The 19636-nt window shown below is 52.6% G+C and overlaps 1 protein-coding gene across 18 annotated transcripts in view; it reads right to left on the bottom strand.

The window, feature by feature from the left end:
* NFASC (neurofascin) overlaps positions 1-19636 on the bottom strand; it is an 80805-nt gene that overhangs the window by 23616 nt on the left and 37553 nt on the right. For 5 of the 18 annotated variants that reach the window (XM_065698505.1, XM_065698492.1, XM_065698493.1 and 2 more), the window contains exons 8-25: positions 15356-15467; positions 14563-14747; positions 14128-14259; positions 13744-13887; positions 13270-13381; positions 13005-13171; positions 12531-12678; positions 11787-11911; positions 10900-10935; positions 10097-10198; positions 9808-10005; positions 8720-8790; positions 7884-8106; positions 6641-6756; positions 5276-5480; positions 3343-3465; positions 2588-2761; positions 763-777 (exon numbers count right to left, since the gene is read on the bottom strand). In XM_065698505.1, the coding sequence (XP_065554577.1) occupies positions 763-777; positions 2588-2761; positions 3343-3465; positions 5276-5480; positions 6641-6756; positions 7884-8106; positions 8720-8790; positions 9808-10005; positions 10097-10198; positions 10900-10935; positions 11787-11911; positions 12531-12678; positions 13005-13171; positions 13270-13381; positions 13744-13887; positions 14128-14259; positions 14563-14747; positions 15356-15467 (2388 nt within the window). Of the gene's footprint in view, positions 1-762; positions 778-2587; positions 2762-3342; positions 3466-5275; positions 5481-6640; positions 6757-7883; positions 8107-8719; positions 8791-9807; positions 10006-10096; positions 10199-10899; positions 10936-11786; positions 11912-12530; positions 12679-13004; positions 13172-13269; positions 13382-13743; positions 13888-14127; positions 14260-14562; positions 14748-15355; positions 15468-19636 lie in introns of those variants that run through there. The other 13 variants (XM_065698496.1, XM_065698499.1, XM_065698500.1 and 10 more) reach the window with 9 other exon arrangements.

Raw genomic sequence — 19636 nt, 5'->3', positions numbered from 1 at the left:
GGAAGCAGTGGAGATGCTGCCCCTGTCACAAGAAAAGGGTTCTCTCTGCTGTAGGAACACGCAGTCGAGGGCAAAGCCAGCAATAGCCTCGCATGCAGACATGCACAGCTGCGGCACAAACATTGTCCTTAACCCTTTCAATGGGCACCTGGGAATAAAAGGATTCTCCTGTACAGAAAGCCCTAAAAGAACCATGGGGAGATGTGTGGCTCGTGGTGCCCGCACGCTGCAACATAGACCTGTGCGGCCAGGGCAGGCAGCAGCTCCAGCAGCAACCGTGAGCTGGTTTCCAGCTTAAATCAGCTTAAATCCTGCAGGACAGAGCCCGGGTGCAGGATGGGCACCACGGAGTCAGGGCTGGCTGGGAAATAGGGTGGGGATGTTGAGGCTTCAAAAGGGCGAGTGCTTTGTGCAGACCTGGGATGAAAAACCTCTTTAATAGGGCATCTCGACTCTCATTTTTGCTCCTCATTGGTGGCAGCTGCAGTGTTCGGTGGCTGTGGCTGTCATTAGGCAGCTGGGAAGCTGTTAAGCCCCATTCAGAGATATTTTGATCTCTGCAGACCCCCCCTGCAGAGCCTGCCCTTGTCCCTTTCTGCCTTGGGGGCTTTGCTTTTACCTGCTGTCGGCTCATATTTAGCCCAATTTAGCCTCCTGCCACTTCATCTTCCCATTGAAAGGGTTAATGGAGTGCATGCTTAACTGCCAGCACCCCGAGCAAGCCTTGCCCCATGCCTGTTACCTCCTCCGCTGGTACGGTACCTGGGGTTGGAGTGGCTTCAGAGGGCAGCGCCAAGATAGAGAGGGGAATGCGAAGAGAGCAGCATAGAAGAGAAGGGAAGAGAAAACAGAGGAACATATAAAAACAACCAGAACACACCAACAAGAGACTCGGGGACCACTTGCACACAGGCACCAGACTTGAGAGAGAAGGGATAAACGCATTAGGTACAGCCCTCCTTGTGCATCAGAGCTGCTCGCAGAGGGCAGAGAGCAGGGATGTCCCCTTGGCGATGGAGATCACCTCTTAAGACACACACCAGCTGCACTAATCCACCAAGGGCCGTTTGTGACCCTCTGAATTTCCCCTCAGTGCTTTGCTGGTGTGTTTCTAACACCAGCGCTCATCCTGCTCTGTGTGGGTTGGAGCCCATGGTGCACAACATCAAAGCATTGCATTTAAACTCAGGTGAATGAGTCTGGCAAGCAGAAAACAACCTCTGAAGGCATTAATGGGTTCAATTGTCTTAATCTGCTGGTTTTTTTCCATTCCAAGCTTGTCTTTTGCGTAGCTTTCCAGCAGGTAGCTTCATATCCAAGTGGGAATTTGGAGCTGCTAATGGTACTTACGTGCCTGGCAGGGAACCTTACCTTCCCTGCCATTTCCTGATACCAATCAGTGCAGCGAGGTTGGTTGTGGAATTATTTATCTGTGCTGTTCTCAGCATATAGCAACAAACCCAGTAAAGCAAATGGATCTGAAACAACCACAACTTTCCACTACCAGCACCACCAGCTTCTATCTTCATTCTGTTCTCTATCCTTCTAAAGCAATGTCGTGCCCTCTTTCATGTTTGCCAGGGTGTAACTTAGCTGATTTCTCTCCCATAGCATAAGCAGCCCCATCTCCCATCCTGTCACTGCAATGAGCGATGCTGAGCCTACCTAAAAGGTGTCAGGAAGCATTTTATTTCCACTGGGTCATCAGGAGGAATGACTTTCCCTACTCAGAGCCATTAGCTGGGGAGGGGGAGATGGAAGAGAGACAGAAACCCCATTACATCAGGGCACTAACCAAATCATGGGTCTCTTAGCAAATGCTAAGGAAAGGAAAGAGACAGCTTTTGTCTCTGCTGCTCCCTCAGGGCTCCTGAACTTTCACTTAGTTTGATGAATGTCCCACAATGGGCATTTGATCTGATTATGAACCTGGAGCTGGGGCTTTGCTTTGGAGGCTCAGGGCAGCTGCTGATTACGGGGCGGCAGGGAGGTGGCCCTAGAGCCCCTGCCCTGGGGGATGCAACTGCTGCACCCCCTTTGAGCCACATCAAAATCACTCACATCTGCCCCTTATTTAGCTCAGGCAGAGGCTGTGAACTGGAGCTTCACCTTTAGCATGGGCAGAGCAGGATGCCCTCCTGCTCCTGGGCACAGGAGGAGCACCGGCTGCTTGGGGGGGCTGCAAGGTAGTTCCCTGGAGCACAGGACAGTATCCCCAGTCACCTCAATAGCGTTACTGCTGCAGTGTTTGATCCTGTCTTCCTGTCTACCTTTCTACCCATCCATTCATTCATCCATCTATCTATCTATCTATCTGTCTGTCTATCTATCTATTATCTATCTATCATCTATCTATCATCTATTTATCTATATATCTGTCTATCTATCATCTTATCTATCCATCCATCCATCCATCCATCCATTTCTCTATCTGTCTCTGCAGTAGAATGTAGCTGAGCACCAGTTGCTCTCTTGTACTGGTTGCTCTGTGACGGCCCCATCCTCTGACCTGCAGTTTCTGGCTCACGGAGGTGCCATCGCCCCCTCCCTCCTCGGCAGAGCCAGGAGCTGGTGCTGCCGCACATACCTTCATTCAGCAGGGCTGGGGACTCCTCCACCAAGGTATCTCCTTCTCCCACCTGGGTCCGTGCGCGCAGGAAGAAGCGATAGCGCGAGATGGGGTCTGTCCTCTGCAGGGTGAACTTTGTCTGGTTGGGAGAGAAGTTCTCCACCAGGGTTCGGCCCGTTTTGGATCCGTTAACTGGGGAGGAAAGGCAGGCGGTGGCGGCTTCAGCCTTGGTGCAGAACACCCTGCGTGAGCTCCCTCATCGCCTCACCCCCAGCGCCAGCCTGCGGTCAGTGCGCAGAGCCCCAGTGCTGTTAAATGCACTTCACCTGGGGCAGTTGGTGGCTTTCGGGCTAGGGACCTGCTGGAGGGGATGTTCAGGGCTGCAGAGGCACAGCGCAAGTACCAGGCTCTTGGAGAAGGCTGGACCCCCCCAGGCATTGTGGGCTCTGCACTCGCAGCACGTTCCTTATACAGCCAGGACCTTGTGAGCACATGAACTGCTCAGAATGAGCCTGAAGGTCTTTAAATCAGAGATCAGGCTTATTTCCCTTCACTGATGAGTGTGAACTGCTGAGCACCCACCACCCTCCCTGGTGCTAGAGCTGCCCAGCACTGCTCCAGCGTCCCCTCAGCACCACCGTGCCTCACCTTGTGGTCAAAGCCTCCAGTTCCTTATGGAGACCCTTCCGTGCTAGGGGAGGGGGTGAGTAGCTGCAAGGAGCACGTTTAGTGGCTCAATTATTATCACTAAGAAGATAACACATGGAACGTACAGGCTTGATATCTAAGGCTGTATCCTGTGAGGACTCCATTGGGATGCTCTGGGTGATCCCACTCCAGATTGATGCTTTCCAGGTTTGGCTGTCGGATTCTTAAATACCTGGGGGAGCTGGGCACTTGGGAGGAGGATGGGAGCAGGAAGGAGAGGGAAAGAAAACACACAAGAGAACATACCTTACAATACTGTACACAGTGCAGGCTGAGTGCTGCACTCGACACTCACAAGTACACACACAGATCACACACTAAAGGTCAGGGAGCGATTGAACAGGAATCTGGGCCAGAAACCATGCACCAGCCCAGGGTTTTCAGCAGCCTGTGTGCAGGGAGCAGAAAGCAGAGCAGCTCTGCATGCAACCCAGCAGCACCGTGCCCGCACAGCACCCGCAAAGGATGCTGCAGTGTGAAGCAGAGCTATGACACAGTTCAGGGCCCACTTCTCTATGTCATACACACACTTTACTGGTCTTATTTACAGCCCCCACCCAGCCCAGCATCTACAGCTCATCTATTTATCTGTTGGAACAGTGAAAAAGAGTAGAGCAGCTTCTCTTATAGCAAAGCATCGCTGTGTTATTGACACCTGGAGATCCAGAACAGGGGGCTGGTGCTGTACATATACAGTGGTCCTTACCCTGAGGACTGGCTGCTGTTATGACTGCTTATTGAGAGCTAGTAAAGGAAGGAAAGCATTATACATTCTTGAATGCAGTTATTCTCCTGGTTTACTCATTACTGTGGTGTCTTAACTGGGAAAGAACTCAGTGCTCTGATCTGGGACAGCAGTCATTTCTGTTTCTTTAGCCACAAGTTTTGCAGAGTATCATTCAGTTTCCTAAACATCAATGTATGTTATATAGATAGACTGGATAGGCAATAAAACAGCTTATGGTATAGGAAAAATATATCAAGGGTTTCCTTATTGCAAGAGTCCGATCCACTATAATCATTTCAATCAGTGCCACCCATGTATGCGTGCAGCTACCCCGAACCCATACAGGTACCTCAAAGTCTGTGTGCCTCTAGCACCCAGGTAAAGCAGCTCCATCCAATGCCGCTGACTGCAAAACCACCCTATTGAAACAGTCCCTTCTCTTGGAAGAAGCTTAATTGTGGCTGATAAGTGAAAACCCTTAGAAAATGGTAAAACAGGAGCAAGAGGTCCTTGCGCAGCAGGACTGGGATGAGGAAGGTGAAAGACCACCACGGTGTTTTGTGTTACTTGAGACAGGATTTGCTTCCAGCCTCTGCTCTTTTCTCTTCTTGCGTTTTTGTGCTGTTCTGTGCACAAACCATCTGTGCTACAGGAAGATTCCTCACCAGCCTTGGAAAGTGCAGCTCCAACCAAAAGGTATCATCAGTGTGCCTATAAATAGCTCTTGTGACAGCAAGGAAATGAAAATCTCAAGTTCATCCTTGACACAGGCTCTTTAACCAGAAGAATGAGGTGCTCTTGCCTTAACAGCCTGACAGGGTATCAGTGATGGGCTTTCAGGAGAAAAGCACTCAGGTCTTGGGGAGATCTGACTGCCGTTTACTGAGCACAATGAATACGTTTCCTCCTCTTCACTGTCCCGCAGCACAGGAAGGTGTGGGGACATTTGCAGGTCAGGCAGCAAATCAAGGGCACGGAGCTGTGCTGTGATGATAAAACATCTCCCTTGCTCCACCTAAGAGCTACTCGCTGATGTGTTCGAAGCACCCGGAGGGCATTTTGGGGTGGCTGGGAGTGCCAGCAGTTGGCTCTAGGTGCGGAGATGTCACCTCTCCCGTGGTGACAAAGGCAGAGCCATGTCACAATGATGCTGCCCACAAGATGCTCAGCTAAATCTCATCCCTGGCACATCTCTGCAGCAGCAGCATCACCTCTCCATGGAGCTGAACCACCCAAACCTCTCCCTGCATCACCCCCCCGAAGGAACCTACCTCCTTCTGGTGTGGGGAACTCCTTAACTTCACTGCGAGGCCCATCTCCTCTCCCGTTGGTTACAACCATCTCAAGCTTGTAGTTGCTGTAAGGAAACAGCCGGGACACTATGCCCCGGTTTCGGTCTCCAGGAAAACTCACATACTGCCGTTTTTTGGAGACCCACAGGTTCTTCAGCAAACTACTGTCTCTCCAGAAATAGGCCTTCAAGAAACATGCATGGCAAGTGAAGCTTTTCCTATGTCAGTGCAATTGGGTTGTTTTTCTTTCATTAACAAAAGCAGAGCAAAACTTTGCCTCTCCAAAGAGCATCTCATGGCTGCAAGAAGCCTTTTAGAGGAGTTAATGAAGCTCCACGTCCCCCCAGGCAAGGCAGGTCAGTGGTGTTACCCGAGGAAGAGGCTGAGCATGGGGTTAGGAGCTTGCCAAAGGTCACACAACACTCAGTTCAGGCTACAAAGAGCGGTTTTCTGCTTCCCAAGCTCTAGGCATCAAGTGATTCTCCCTTTCTACCCGGAGCAGCGCCGTAGGGATGGGCAAGGAGAGGTGGGTCACGTCCAGGCACAAAGGAGAGCCTGCATTTGGGAAGTCTCCCGTTGGAAGCCCTGGCTGTAAATCTTATTTCATGCAGAAATAAGATTCATTCAGAAAATAGACCAGAATGGCAGAGCAGAGGCAGGAAAAAGGAAAGCAGTACCCAGGGAGCTTGCTTCATGCCAAGCACATCACTGGATTTGAAATGCTCTGTTTGCAGGACACGTGCTTTTGGTAATGGCTTAGTCTCTGATACAAGAAGCTCTGTCCAGACTTTTGCTTGTTTTGAATGGGGTCTGTCCTCTGGAAATGGACACTAAGGTTTTTAGCAATAAATATTCACCATTAAAAGAAACCACACCACAACAGGATCCAAGCTGTCTTTAGTTGCCAGTTAGTACGACCGCCGGGTTTAGGCTTTGCAGGGGTTGGTGTTCATGAAAAACGATGTAGGAACTTTGGGGATGACAAAAACTTAACCTGTTGGTCCCTATCAGAGGTGGCTCTTCCCACTGCCAGCCCCTGAGCAGCTCGAGAGGCAGGGGACACCTTCCTGCATGGGTGCAGCACCCCACATCCCTCTCTGCTTGCCTTTAGCACCTCAGATCCTGCAGCCCTAAGCTTGTCCAGGCACCAAACCAAAGCCCTTCATTGCTGGTGCTGCTCTGGAGCAGAGCTGGTCTGCACCCAGCCATCCAAGAGGGGTTTGATGGCTGGAGGAGCGGTTTCTGTCATCCCCATTGCAGGCAGCTCCATCCCTGGGGCCGCCGTGGCTTGTGAGGAGGTTAGCTGTATTAATGGTGAGCACAGAGAGGTTTGGGGTTGCTCACTCTGTACTCCTTGAGCTGTCCCTGGATGGTGTCCAGGTGCACTCGGGTCCAGGTCAGAGCAATGGCAGTGCTGTTTAAAACTCTTATCCTAACATCCGTAGGCGCAGCCTTGGGATCTGAGCGGTCGGGATAAAGCAGAGTGTACGTTAGGTACCTGCGGTACCTGAAGACCAGACAGACAGACAGATACCCCTCTGCCCCCCATCATCTTTCCATTGTCAGGCTCTGCCATCCCTGCTTTCACGGGGATGTTCATCTCCATTTCTCCCTTCTTAAAGTCAGTTTCTGAGGGTTTCCAACCTTGATAGAACAACCCGTCCTCAGCCTCCTGGCTGCCCTCATACGGGGTGAGCAGAGCCTATGACCACGCACATACACAGAATAGCATCACCTCCCTGCCCAGCACTCTTTCTCACTGGCACGTGGATGCTTTAAAAGCTGACTGTCAGCTTTTTAGCATGGGAAGGGGAGAACTGGAACTGGATGAGCTTCAAGGTCCCGTCCAACCTAAATGAGTCAGGGATTCTATGGTTACCTGGCTTATCTACCTTCTTGGTACTCCTGAAGCCACACAGCCAGGGCCCCCCCACTGATGCTGCAATGCAAGGAATTGATATATGTTTGTTTAAAAATAAAGCTGTTGTCAGGAACTCTCATTATCCCAGCAGGAGGAGGGTCGTCAGGAGCTCGGATGCTACAGGCACAGAAAGTGATACCAGGAGCCCAGAAAGGTGAAAAGAGAGTTAAACAACCTGGGGCTGTTCTGTGGCACCAGACAGAGGTTTAGGATAAGCTGAGCCAGTGTGTGTTGCAAACAGGAGCCCAAGCCGGGGCCTTATAGAGAGGCACAAGAATCCAGTCCAGGATGAACCAAAGCCCTTTTGGTCATGGGTAGCACCTCTCATCTGAGGTGAGCTCTGCTCTGCAGAGGTCAGGGCAAGGAATTTAATGGGGGTTTGGTTGGAATACAGCCAATCCTCATCCTAAGGGAAATGTGACCATCTCCCAAACCCAAACTGTTCTCTGGGTGCTCCAGAGAGCACGGGAGATGCTGAGTGACCTGAGTCATGCAGGCAGGACCCAGAACAGAACCCAGTGGCCAAGCCTCTTTCTTCCCATGCCCAGAACTGGGTTTTTGTGCCAATTCAAGCGGTGCTGTGAACACGTCCCAGGCGCAGGCTCACTGAGCCTGGGTGGGCTCCTGCCCTGAAGCACTGAAATCTCTGCCTGAGGAAGTACTCACAATCCTCTCCGGAATAGCCGATGTAGGTGTCAGGCTCCGGTGCTCTGCCAAAGTCATTCTCTGCCTGCACCTTGATCTCGTAGGGTACGTAGATGGGGGTGTTCCAGACAACATGCCTGGGCGCCTTCACTGTCTCGTTGTACCAGCTCCCTCGGGGGTCCCTTCGCCTCCATCGCACGATGTACCTGAGGTTGGGCCCATAAGCTTGGGTTGCATTCAGAGGCTTCATGGACCAAAACAGGAAAAGAAAGTGAGGAGGAGGAAGAACTGCATTGAACAACTGCTGTGGAGCTCTGAAATGTTCTGCCCAGCAGCTGGTTCTCATTCCATGCTCCATCAGCAAACCTCGAAGGAGGTCAATACATTCGTTCCCAGAGAGTCACATCCCAAGTCCTTGTCCTCCAGACCCAAGGCAGGACCAAGACCATAGCCTTATATTCCAGTCCATGATACTACTGCAGTCTCTATCCTCCTTACAGTTGCTGGTTTGTGGGTGACACCTGCTGGTCCATATGGAAAAGCAAGAGCTGCTCTGTGAGCCCTATGTACTGCTTAAGGGATCAGACCCTCTGAGCATCCTCCCTAACCTGCATCCCTGACCCTATGTCTTTGGCTGACATAGTTCAAATGGTTGTTATTATCACAAACCTTCTCCTAGGCACTAACAATGGCCTCGCTTACAGATGGATCTTCTGCTTTTTATTCCCTTCCTGATCATGAAGGTGTTGGTATTCTGTGTGGTACCTCACACATGCCAGAGATGCTAAGTTCTCTCTGCCATGGTGTCTGTGACCCTGATAGTAAGGTGCTGGGCCCAGCAGCGCAGAAGAACTCACCGTCCAGGTGATCTCCATGTTGTTCTTCTGGGTCCCTGCACCTTGGACTCCTGTTGGGTTAATTTCAGGACCTGAAATTCACATTGAAATAAAATAAAGAGCAGTTCATAGTGCTGGAGAATGACCACTGGAGTGGTAAAAACCCCTTCGCTGGGCAAGCCAAAAGTACTTCCAAGGCAGAAGTCGGCGGCCTGATTTTTCCAGAAGCTCCCATTCAGGTTAATGGAACAGGAGCCTCTCAGAGCTGGTGAAAACCAGGCCGTTTATTTAGGAGCCTCTTTCCTTTTTTCCCTGCGGAATGTCCTACATCTTTGACAGAGCCATTGTGCCCCGGGAGCCGAGCGCTCCTCTTGGCACCTGAAACAGGACGAGTAATGTCCAAACCCAACACTAGATGTCAGCAGATACCGCAGGAGACGCTCTGCAATGGTTACAGGGGGAAATGCACCACAACTGCAAAGGTGCCGAATTCCTAACGGGAGTTTTTCTAGGAATTCCACAGAGCACAAAAACTGGAGACAAAAGTCTCGGTTGTGGACTGGGGTGGCAGGAACCATAAAGCTTAAAGGCAGCTCCAACACCTTCCACTGGAGCAGCTTGCTCCAAGCCCCTGTGTCCAACCTGGCCTTGAGCACTGCCAGGGATGGGGCAGCCACAGCTCCTCTGGGCACCCTGTGCCAGTGCCTCAGCACCCTCATAGCGTGGATGTGGGCTTCTGGCCAGCTCTGGCAGTGGACAAGGAATTAGCAATTTTGGAACAAAAATGCCTTTTACACTTGAGTCTCATTTTCCAAGAGACTTCAGAGCTTCCTGCGGTCAGAACGGATGAAAGCCGTGCTTTAGGGAGCTTCTCTGTACGGCAGAACCAGCCTTTCCTTCCCCAGGCTCTGCTGGAGTGACCTTTGCATCAGTCTTTCCATTTGAGTAGTGCTGCGTGGACCAGCTCATTCCCTCACCTGTGCGCATCTGTTCCTGTTACAGGAGCAGGGATCATGCACCACGAGGAAGGAGTCTACATGGAGAGTGGTGGCCAGGAGCTAAGAACAAGAAGTCACCACGGCAAGAGGGGCCGGGTGGGTGGTACTCACGTGCCCCGTTGGTCTGGTAGCGCTCGGAGGGCACGCTGGGCAGGCTGCTGCCCACATCGTTCACTGCTATCACCCGGAACTGGTAGTTGACGTAAGGAGAGAGGCTGAGGATGGCCGAGTTGATGCTGCCGGGGTACCGGGAGTGGTTGTGCCACATGCCGGGCTGGAACCGGTCCTCCTCAAACTGGACGATGTAGTCTGGGGGAGAGGATGGGAGCTGGGGTTAAGGGTTCAGCTCACAAGGGGACAGGAGGAATGGGATGGATGCGGGCAGAGGGTGCGGTGGCACCTGTGATGGGGCTGTTGTTGTCGTCACCCGGAATCCACGTCAGCCGCACGCTCCTCTCGGCCAGGTCCGTCAGCTCCAAGTCCCGGGGCCGGTCGGGTCGTTCTGGTGGCCGAGGAGCAAGAGAAATGAGGCTGGGATTGCCCCAGGAGTGAGTCCCGTTCCCATCGCTTTGCCCTGGCTGCCCCAGCCCACACCCAGGACATGAACTCGATTCACATCCTGCGGCTCTTGGTGGACCAGGGCAAACGCGCTCATGTTCCAATAGCGCCATGCCTTGAAACCCTGCCAGCACCCTGGATGTTCTCGGGTGGTAAAGCACAATATAGTGGCTGAGCAGGGGGACAGAAGGGCTTACAGCAAACTACATGCAGCTCTCCGAGAAACAAATGTGAGCAAAGGGAATAGAAAGGACACAAAACCTCCATGAAAACTAGTTAGAAATACTGGCGGCACCAACCCTGGTTTCTGTATCTGCTCACAACCCACACGGTCGCACAGAACCAGCTCATGCAACACTAAGAACTTCCTTCCAATCAAAGGTCAAGGGATTCAGGGTGATTTGCTTTTGTCCCATCAGGGCTCACCATTTCCAGGTATGGGTAAAGCCATTCTTGCACTCAGCAAGTGGGACACACAGGACCTTCCTACCTGCGGCCATCTGGATGGGTTTTCAAGGACAACCTGGGCAGGACTTGGAAGCTTCAGCTCCCAACTTTTCAGCTGTTTTCTGCTGGTGTTATTGGCAAGGCGAAAGAAAATCATTTCACAAAGTAAAGCAAACCCCACGAATTAATGGTGATTACCTTTGGGTAAGTCTCTCAAACGGTTAGCGGGGACGGCTGCAAGGTAAGACATTGGTTGTTAACGGGGTTAGTTTGCTCATTAAGTTTGGGTGGCCAGAGGAGCACCTGGCAAACAGAAGGTTACACACAAAACCATGGATTACGGAAGGATCCAGCCCTGCCTGAGTAGGGACAACCCAGAGACCTCCAGGCAGGCTCTGCACACCTTTATTCATCCTTGTAGTACATGGCAAAGGGAGACATCAAGCTGTTATAGAGTTGATTAGCTATTAGGGGAGAAGGAAGGGAAATAACTCAAGCGCTGTCAGATCATTGGGCATGCGGGCTCATGTTGTGCTCTTTTATAGGGCACTGTGGGTCTGTGCCAGCAGCACTGCCAGGTTGGGGCCCTCGGTGAATGCAGCAAGACCTGAGGTGGCCAAGAGCAGGGACTGATGAACTGTGTTGTACAAATAGATCTCACAGGGTACATAAATGGGAGTGGGGAAGGGGCTTAGGTTTGTCACTGTCTACATTGCAAAGGGGACCTGCAAGGTCACCGCTGAGTTTGCAGTGCTGCTCAGCACCCTGACATTCAGTTCAATGCAGTGACAAATTTAGGGCTGTTCTCCCGGAGCTTCAGCGTCCACATTTGGGTATTTTTAGCTCTGTAATAACCACTCTGGGTTTTTTTTGTCTCAAACGCAAGTTTCCCTCAACTCTCATTCAATGCCATTGTCTGAGCCGGAGATCAGGCAGCGTGTCCTTGCCGAGTCCTGCAGCAATGGAACAATTGCTTTGCCAGCATCTCCTTGAGCATCTCTGCTTCAGAGGGCAGTCCTGTGATCACCTTTTCCATCCGCCCTTCAGCTTGTTCTATTAAAACAAAGCACTTAGGATAGCCTTACCTAGTACAGTGAGGTAGGCTTTGGCCGAGTCCTTGTCCAGCTCCGTGCTGGCTACGCAGGTATAATCCCCTTGGTCCTTCTCAGCCACACCATATATTGTCAGACCATCATCTTCTTTCTTCATCCTGAAAGGGATGAAAACGATAATCACACAACTGTGCCCGAGCACGTTAGGCAGCGGGATTGAGGTCTAAGTGTTCTCTGATAAAATACTTATAAAAGCCCAAACAGAACAGGAGCACATCTCTGGTCTGAAGATGGTATCAGCTAAGGACGTGTTGAGTTATTCTGGGAAACCTCATTTTCTAAGGAATGAGTGAATGTGCTCTGCTGTGTACAGGGAATAATCACACTTTCAGGACAGCAGGCTGACTTCTCAGTGGTTCGTGTCCTGTGATCACATCTGCCTGCTTGAGAAGGGAGTCAGCTATGGAAAAGGAAATTGTAACTGGGCCTGATAGCAGATAAACCTTCCTGTTGAAGTAGCTTGTTGTTAACCCACCCCTTTGCTCGAGGTGTCCTGCAATAGCTGTAAATAAAGCCTCTGAACTCCCGATTCACCGATACATCAATACTATTTGCTAGGCAATAGCTGTTGGAAGGAGCTGGTAACATTCCAAGTACCAAGAACAGCCAGGGTTGCCTAGGTGCGACCTCCATGTTCATCCACATTATCCCTGGTGACTCCTGAGATGTTCATGTCCCAGGCGGGTGAGAGGCCCCACGACAGAGCTGCCCACAGACCTGTTCCCCATGTACAGGGGCGCGTCGTCCTTCAGCCAGGTGACGGTGAGCCTGAGCGTGGGGTCGTGCTTCACGCGGCAGTGGAGGCGCAGCATGGAGCCCCTCTTCACCACTTGGTCTTCGGGGCCTCTCACAATCCTCGTTGGGTCTGCAGCGAGGCAGGAAGGAAGCGTCAGGCACCAAACTGCTGCGCTTAGCTCAGGAGCTCAAGGACGAGTGGGGTCGCTTGCGAAGGACAAGCAGGCACGTCAAGTGTTCGGCCAGCTTCCTACAGTGAACTGTCCAACGTTATTCCCACATTAAAAGGGAATCTCTACCATGTTCTGGATTCCAGCTTCAAATGACACGCGCCCATCCTGCTGACGGGCTGCTGCAGCCCACGACCAACCCTCCCTTAACCCGAACTATTCTTTCTGCTGCAGGTTTCAGGAGACCCAAGAGACCATCTTGACCCAGAGCCCTTCCTGCCCCTACCTTTAACCTCCAGGCGAACCTGGGCCTCTGCTTTACCCAGGATATTGGTAGCGACGCAAGTGTAGATGCCCTGGTCCTCCTTCCGAGCCATCTCCATCTCCAAGCTCCCGTTCTCATGTGCCTTGTAGTTTCCTCCATCCAGCGTGTTTCCCTGGCCGTTCTTAAACCTCACAACACCACAGAGTGCTATTGTAAGGGAAGAAAGAGGAGGAAACCTCCCCTTCCTAACCCTCTGGGCTGGCAAGGGATGTGCAGCGGCTCTTACCATCGCAGGGTGGGGATGGGTGAGCCAAAGAAGGGGCAGTCAAGTAGGGTCCTGTTGTTTTGGATCACTTTGATGAGCTGATTGCGGGGGGCCAGTATCCGTGGGGGCACATCTGCAAAGAGCAAAATCACAGCCATTGAGAAAGAAAAGACAGTGCCTGGTTTCTGCCAGTCCCTTTCCATTCACCCTTCCTTCTCTTTTGGTCACTCTTCCATGTTGGCACTTTCAAGACTCAGTAAAGCCTCTTTAGCCTCACTACATGAATCAGCTTTCATCTTAGCATCAGCAGGACTTGCTCAGCCTTGCCTGGCTTTGCAGGTTCATGGCAATGGACTTCTGCTCCATGTGCCTTTGTGCATTAGCCTCAGAGCAGCTATCACAAAGAGGAAAGCACATAGAGAACTTCTGCAGGGAAAACTTGAGTATGGCGCATTCATCTGCCATGAGCAGGGTTCATCTCCCATCAGGACTTACCCAGGACACTGACAAAGGCATTGGCAAGGAGGTAGCCGTGCTCGTTGGATGCGTTGCACTGGTACACGGCACTGCTGCCGATCTGGGTATCTCGAAATACGATGGTGTCCCCAGCCACCTCTCGGCTTGGGTTGGGGGGAGAACCTTCAAAACAGAGAGTGCTCCTTCAGCTAAAACGCACCAGAGGACATCGTTATGCTTCCCTCCGCCTGCAGACCAAGCCAGGCGAGGGCACAGCCTGCAGAGACGCGGCTCACTTGGCCCCAGCTCAGACAAGCAGGTGGTTTGTGTGCTGTGATGCTGGAGCCCACGCACGCAGCCCAGCGGGTGCCTGGCTCTCATGGTCACATCCTTGGCTAGGAGGCACGGCCTCTCCTCGCTCACCTTCTATAGGCTCGCCGTTCACCAGCCACTGGATCGCAGGCTTGGGGTTCCCGTTGGCGCGGCACACCAGCCTGCCGTCCTCACCAGGGGCCAGAATGAGGTTTTGGGGTTCATCCAGCCAGTATGGAGCAGCTTTAAAAGACATCAATGCACCGGTTATAACCGCAGCAGCACGACCTCACCCCAAACCCCCTCTCTGCTGAGCTAACACCGGCTTCCCCTGGTGCCCAAGGGGGGAAAGCCTCTTCCCCCCGTCTGTGGCCACACAAACACGCAACCACTGATCAGCGGGGCCCTGCTGGGTTACACGCATCTCACACGGCTTTTGGGTCAGTTTGGACAAGCAGCGAGGGTGGCTGGATCCAGCACAGAGGCAGCCCCTTCCATGCTGCTGGCTGGGAAGGGCAAAAAGACAGCAAGGTAAAGGTGACGTACCCTTCACTCTCACCGAGATCGTGTGGCGGATGCTGCCCATCTTGTTGGAGGCCAAGCAGAAATACTCCCCGGAGTCCTCCTCGGAGACATTGGAGATACGAAGAGCCTTGTTGAAGTTCTCCAGCTTGGTTTTGCCGACTGGGAGCTCTCCTCCCTTCTTGTACCACATGATGTCCGGTGCTGGGCTAAGGAGAGGGGAGGAGATAAATCCTTTCGCAAGGCAAGAAAATGACTCCTAAGAAAACAGCTGAGAACCTTGTCCTCAGTGGGGAACCACCCTTGGACAGTGAGCACCCTGCTCCTGCGAACAGGGCTGCAAAACTCAGCTCTCCTGTTCCTCCATGTTCTTGCACTCCAAGGAGGTTATGACAGCTAAAAGGAAAGGAATGATCTTTCCTGCACCACCGATTCACTGGGGCCCCCAGCACAAGAGGGACGTGGAGCTGTTGGAGTGAGTCTGGAGGAAGCCATGGAGCTGCTGTGAGGGCTGGAACATCCCTGCTCTGGAGCCAGGCTGAGAGAGCTGGGCTGGGGCAGCCTGGACAAGAGAAGGCTCCTGAAGGGGAGACCTCAGAGCAGCTCCAGTGCCTAAAGGTGCCAGCAAGTGTTCAAGGCCAGACTGGATGGGGCTTGGAGCAAGCTGCTCCAGTGAAGGTGTCCCTGTCGGTGGCAGGGGTTGGAGCTGGATGAGCTTTAAGGTCCCTTCCAGCCCAAACCATTGCATGATTCTGTTCTATAGTTCAGCATCCTGGTGCCAGGCCACCCTCTCCCCATCCCCACCAGCGGTACATACACTCCTGAAGCGATGCACTCCAGCAGGAGGTCCACTCCTCTGAGCACCATCTGACTGCTGGAGGTTCCATAGGGATACATGAAGCTGGGGGTCGTTTCCGTAATCCCTCGGGCTGAAATCAGCAGGAGAGAAAGAAAACAAACACACAAACAAAACACAGTGCTTTTAAACTCTCCTTTGGTGCAGCAACGGGGAGGGCGCGTAAGGGGTGGGAATACACAGTGCTTGCAGGGGGAGCTGTCAAGGTCCTGGTCAAGCCTGGGATGCTGAACTCACCTGGAAAGCAGAGGAGGGCTCAAGGTAATTTGTAAAGTAAAATGGGTGGAGAGGGGATGTTTGGGAGGCAGAGAGGAAAAGGAGCAGCAAAGGATGGGCAGAGGGAGCTGAGCCGCAGGGATGGTCCCATCACCATCAGCTCCCAATGGGGCAGTGCTTTCCTGCCTGCCCCTGCCTCTAGCACAAAGGAATGGTCTGAAATCAGATGAGACTTGGAAATCCTGATGGACACAACATGTAGTGAAAGACAAAGGGAACAAGTGGGCACAGGAAGGGTTTACTTGGACAACTGAGCTGCTTTGCAACAGGGGTCTCCGAAATACGGAGCATCCCAGCACTGTCTGGGGCTCCAGCAGCACCAAGGAGGTTTCCCAGCCTTACACGGAGCTGCTGGGCCTGGAAGGACAGTGTCCTTTGGGAAGGAACAACTTAGCCACCAAAAGGACAGATTTCAGGACTGGACAAGAATGTTGAACAGGAGAAAACCAGGACAGACATGAGATGACTCCACACGTACACACAGCAACGGTCTCTTTGTAGGGCACAGAAACTTGTTATTAATGGAATAAATTCCATTAATTATCAATTAATGGAATTATTGGAATAATATTGGAATAATATTAATGGAATAAATTCCATTAATTATCAATTAATGGAATTATTGGAATAATATTGGAATAATATTAATGGAATAAATTCCATTAATAAGTGGAATTATTAAGCTAGATCTTGATCAGTGAGGACAAAACAGGATGAGATGGGCTTGAAAGCAGCAGCAGCAGAGATGGAGGTTACGAGATTAGGAGAGGGGACAGAATGGCCGGGGCTGGCACAGGGTCACTGCAGATACCAAATGGATCTGTGGGGAGAGCCCATGGAGCAGGATCTCGGGGTGCAGAATGAGCCCTTTCCTGCTTCCTCAATGAGCAGGAGGCAGCCAGGGGTGCGCAGCACCATGAGGCTTTTGGGGATGCCCACAGCTATTTGGGAAGCCTCCCCACATGCTCTGGTAGAGAAAACGGGCTGGGAAGAGGGAGAAGAGGGAGGGCAGGGGCTGGTCATGGAGCTGCCATCAGCTGGCCTGAGGGAAAGGCTGGGGCTGGACTCACAGTGGGGATGAACCCAACCGCAGGAGTTGAACCGTGCCTTTGAGACGAGCCCGGAGCCGCAGCTCAGGCGCACACGCGCATCCCACCGCTCCACACCCCGATCCCGCGGGATCCCGGCCAGCGCGTGCTCCTCAGTGGGTTAGTCAATTATTGGATTAATGGATTACCAGGAAGGCAAATCTTGACCTTATCCTGCAGGGCCAGCTCCTGGGGCAGGCACCACCAGGCTGTTTGCTCGCCTGCTTCTGGAGAGGATCTCGTCCTGGTTAACCCCAGCCAGCCCATGCCGGGGCTGCGCAGGGAAAGACAGAGCCAGCGCCTGGGCTTAGGGCTGGTGCTCATCATCAGCTCCCATCCCTCTGGCCAGCCTCATGGACTTCTCTCTTCTCACACCACTCGGAGAGTGGGATAACGCTCTATAAGCCACTGCTGGCCTTTCTTAGCCATCAGGCTGTGCGTTTCACCCCCACAATGAACCACTTGCTCAGGAGCCCGGGCCATAAATAGAAGAGATAAGCAGCAGTGCAAGCCAAATTTTACAAGCCATATATTAATGATGACAATTAAAAATAAGGGAGATAAATTAGTATCCTATCCATTTGCTTAAGAAACCCAACAGCAGCGCTGCAGAGCTGATCAGCTTTTTGCCTTAGTACAGCATTCCTAATCCATATTTTGCTGTTTAGAACAGGGAGCAGCCAGGAATTCTCTCAGGCAGAGGAACTGCTCCAGCTGGATGCTGTCAGACAAACAGCAACGTCTCACTCGTGTTTACATGGAACAGAACTGGGAAAATAAATCCTGTGGCTATTTATTACTGCTTAAAAATAGGCTCTGCTTCCAACTTATTGCTGCTGTGTCCCTGTCCCTGTGAAACTGGACCCGTTCAGCTGTGAACAAGGTATCCCAGGAATGGGCACTTCTCACCTACCCCTCCCCACAGCCCTGACCCAAGGCATCTGAAGATTGAACATCAGCTCGCGTTGCTGCTGAAAGGCAATAATGGGAACGAGCACACTGAGGCACATCCCATCTGTTCCCTCCTGCACACTGTAACCAGCTTTAAATCATCCCGCGGGTTTGCCAAAGGAAAAAGAACAAACCAGACTTTCATTTCCATTTATAAAGGAACGAGGTGAGAAGCCTCTGCTAATAAAGGATTCAATTAATCCTTTCAGATCCTTTTTCTTTCAGAACTGCAGACGGTTCGCCCAGGCAATTAAGCTTTGCAGCGAGGAAATCGCTGCGCCCATAATGAGACACGGGGAGAGGGGCCTGGAGGAGTCTCCCGGATGCATCTCCCACAGCTGGCCTGGCCCTTGTGCAGCTCCAGTGTCCCACAAACTGCCCGTGCCCCACAGCCACGCCAGCCGGACCCACACCCCCGAGGTGAGCTCAGGCACGTCCGTCACAGACTGGCAGGGAAGGGGCTGTGCAGGTCCCGCTGCAGCCCATCCCTGCGCGCTCTGCAGAGCCCTGTGCCTGCTGCCTCTGGAGCTGAGCCCGTGCCACAGGGACCAGCACCCCGAGGCAGAGGGTCCAAGAGCCCCAGGTCTCCCAAAACCTAACCCACGTGGGAGACAAGTGCCTGGTCCGCACTCCCCACCCCTAAGAACTTGCTTTGCTGCGGCTGGTTCCAGCAGCCAGGATGCCTGGATAGGGTTTTCCGGGGAGAAACACAGGCTTAGAAGGAAAAAGGGCTGAAGATAAGAAGTTTATCACCAGATCATTAAGGAGTGCTGGTTGGAGCTCGGATTTGCACAGGGGTGTGAGTGATCTGAGCCCACCGCTCCATAAAGCATTCCAGGGGATGGGAAGTGCACATAGCCCATATCAGGCAAATAGCAGACAGCTCTGCACCTATGAACAGAGATCTATGAGGCTGTGCAAACAAGCTCCCATTTTCCTACCCAGGTGACCACTGAGCATCCTTTTTCCCTGCACAAAGATGCGGAGATCAAGAAGCCCACAGCCACCTCAGCGACTCTCCCTCCGCAGCCTATGAGGCTGCAAGCACCAAAGGAGTGCCCAGCCAGCATGAAGGTGTCCTCTTTGAAATGCAAACACCATTTACACTGCGAGGTGCATGATACATTGAGAGGGATGCTCACCACTGGGTTTCTCTGGTCCCTGGCCCCATATGCCTGTGATAGAGGCATCACCCATGCTCAGCTCTCATTGAGGCATGAGGCAGCTGCTGCAGTTCCTATTGAAGCTGACTTTGCCAGCAATCCCCTTCCAGAGCCATTTGTACAAATACCTTCAGACTACACCCAGCCCTTTTTCTGCTACCAGCACTTGCCCAAGGCTGGTTCCTCTGCTGAGCTCCTCAGCATCCTCAGGAACCTCCCAGTCCAGTGAGATGCTGCATCCCGGTTCCCTTGCCTCTCATAGGGACACTGCACCCAGTGCCCTCACCTGGCACATCCTCCTCTCCTCACACTCCAACTCTCTCTGCTCTAAGCTGGCAAAAGCACTTCTTGTCCCCAAAAGTCCCCATGGAAAAGAAATTGTACCCCGGGTTCTGCAAGGCACAAAGGAAGCTGGGGCTGCGGGTGGGAAGCTGAGCGTGATTTCGCTATGGGACATGGCTGGGGACCGGTGTGGGGTCCCCATAAGCAGCAAGGAAGGCACAAAGCAACCCCTTGCCCACACCAGTACCGGCCTGGGGCAGTCAGGCTCTGTGGTGGCCTCTGGTTCACACCCCTGGTAGGGCCTGTGCCCCCCGCAAACAGCCCCGTGTCCCCCCATGCAAAGCCCCGCTGCTGCCCGCGCTCTCCCACCCCATCCGTGACACTGCCACCCTGTTCCCAGCACCGCGCCCCTGCCCCGGGAGCCACGTGCTTTGTGTCTGGAGCATAATTTGTGAGCCTGGGATGGGCTCTCCCAGCAAACG

Source organism: Lathamus discolor, chromosome 19, assembly GCF_037157495.1.
Source record: "Lathamus discolor isolate bLatDis1 chromosome 19, bLatDis1.hap1, whole genome shotgun sequence".
Classification (NCBI taxonomy): Eukaryota; Metazoa; Chordata; class Aves; order Psittaciformes; family Psittacidae; genus Lathamus; species Lathamus discolor.
The sequence above is the reverse complement of the archived record's forward strand: the minus strand, read 5'-3'. Positions and strand labels throughout refer to the sequence as shown.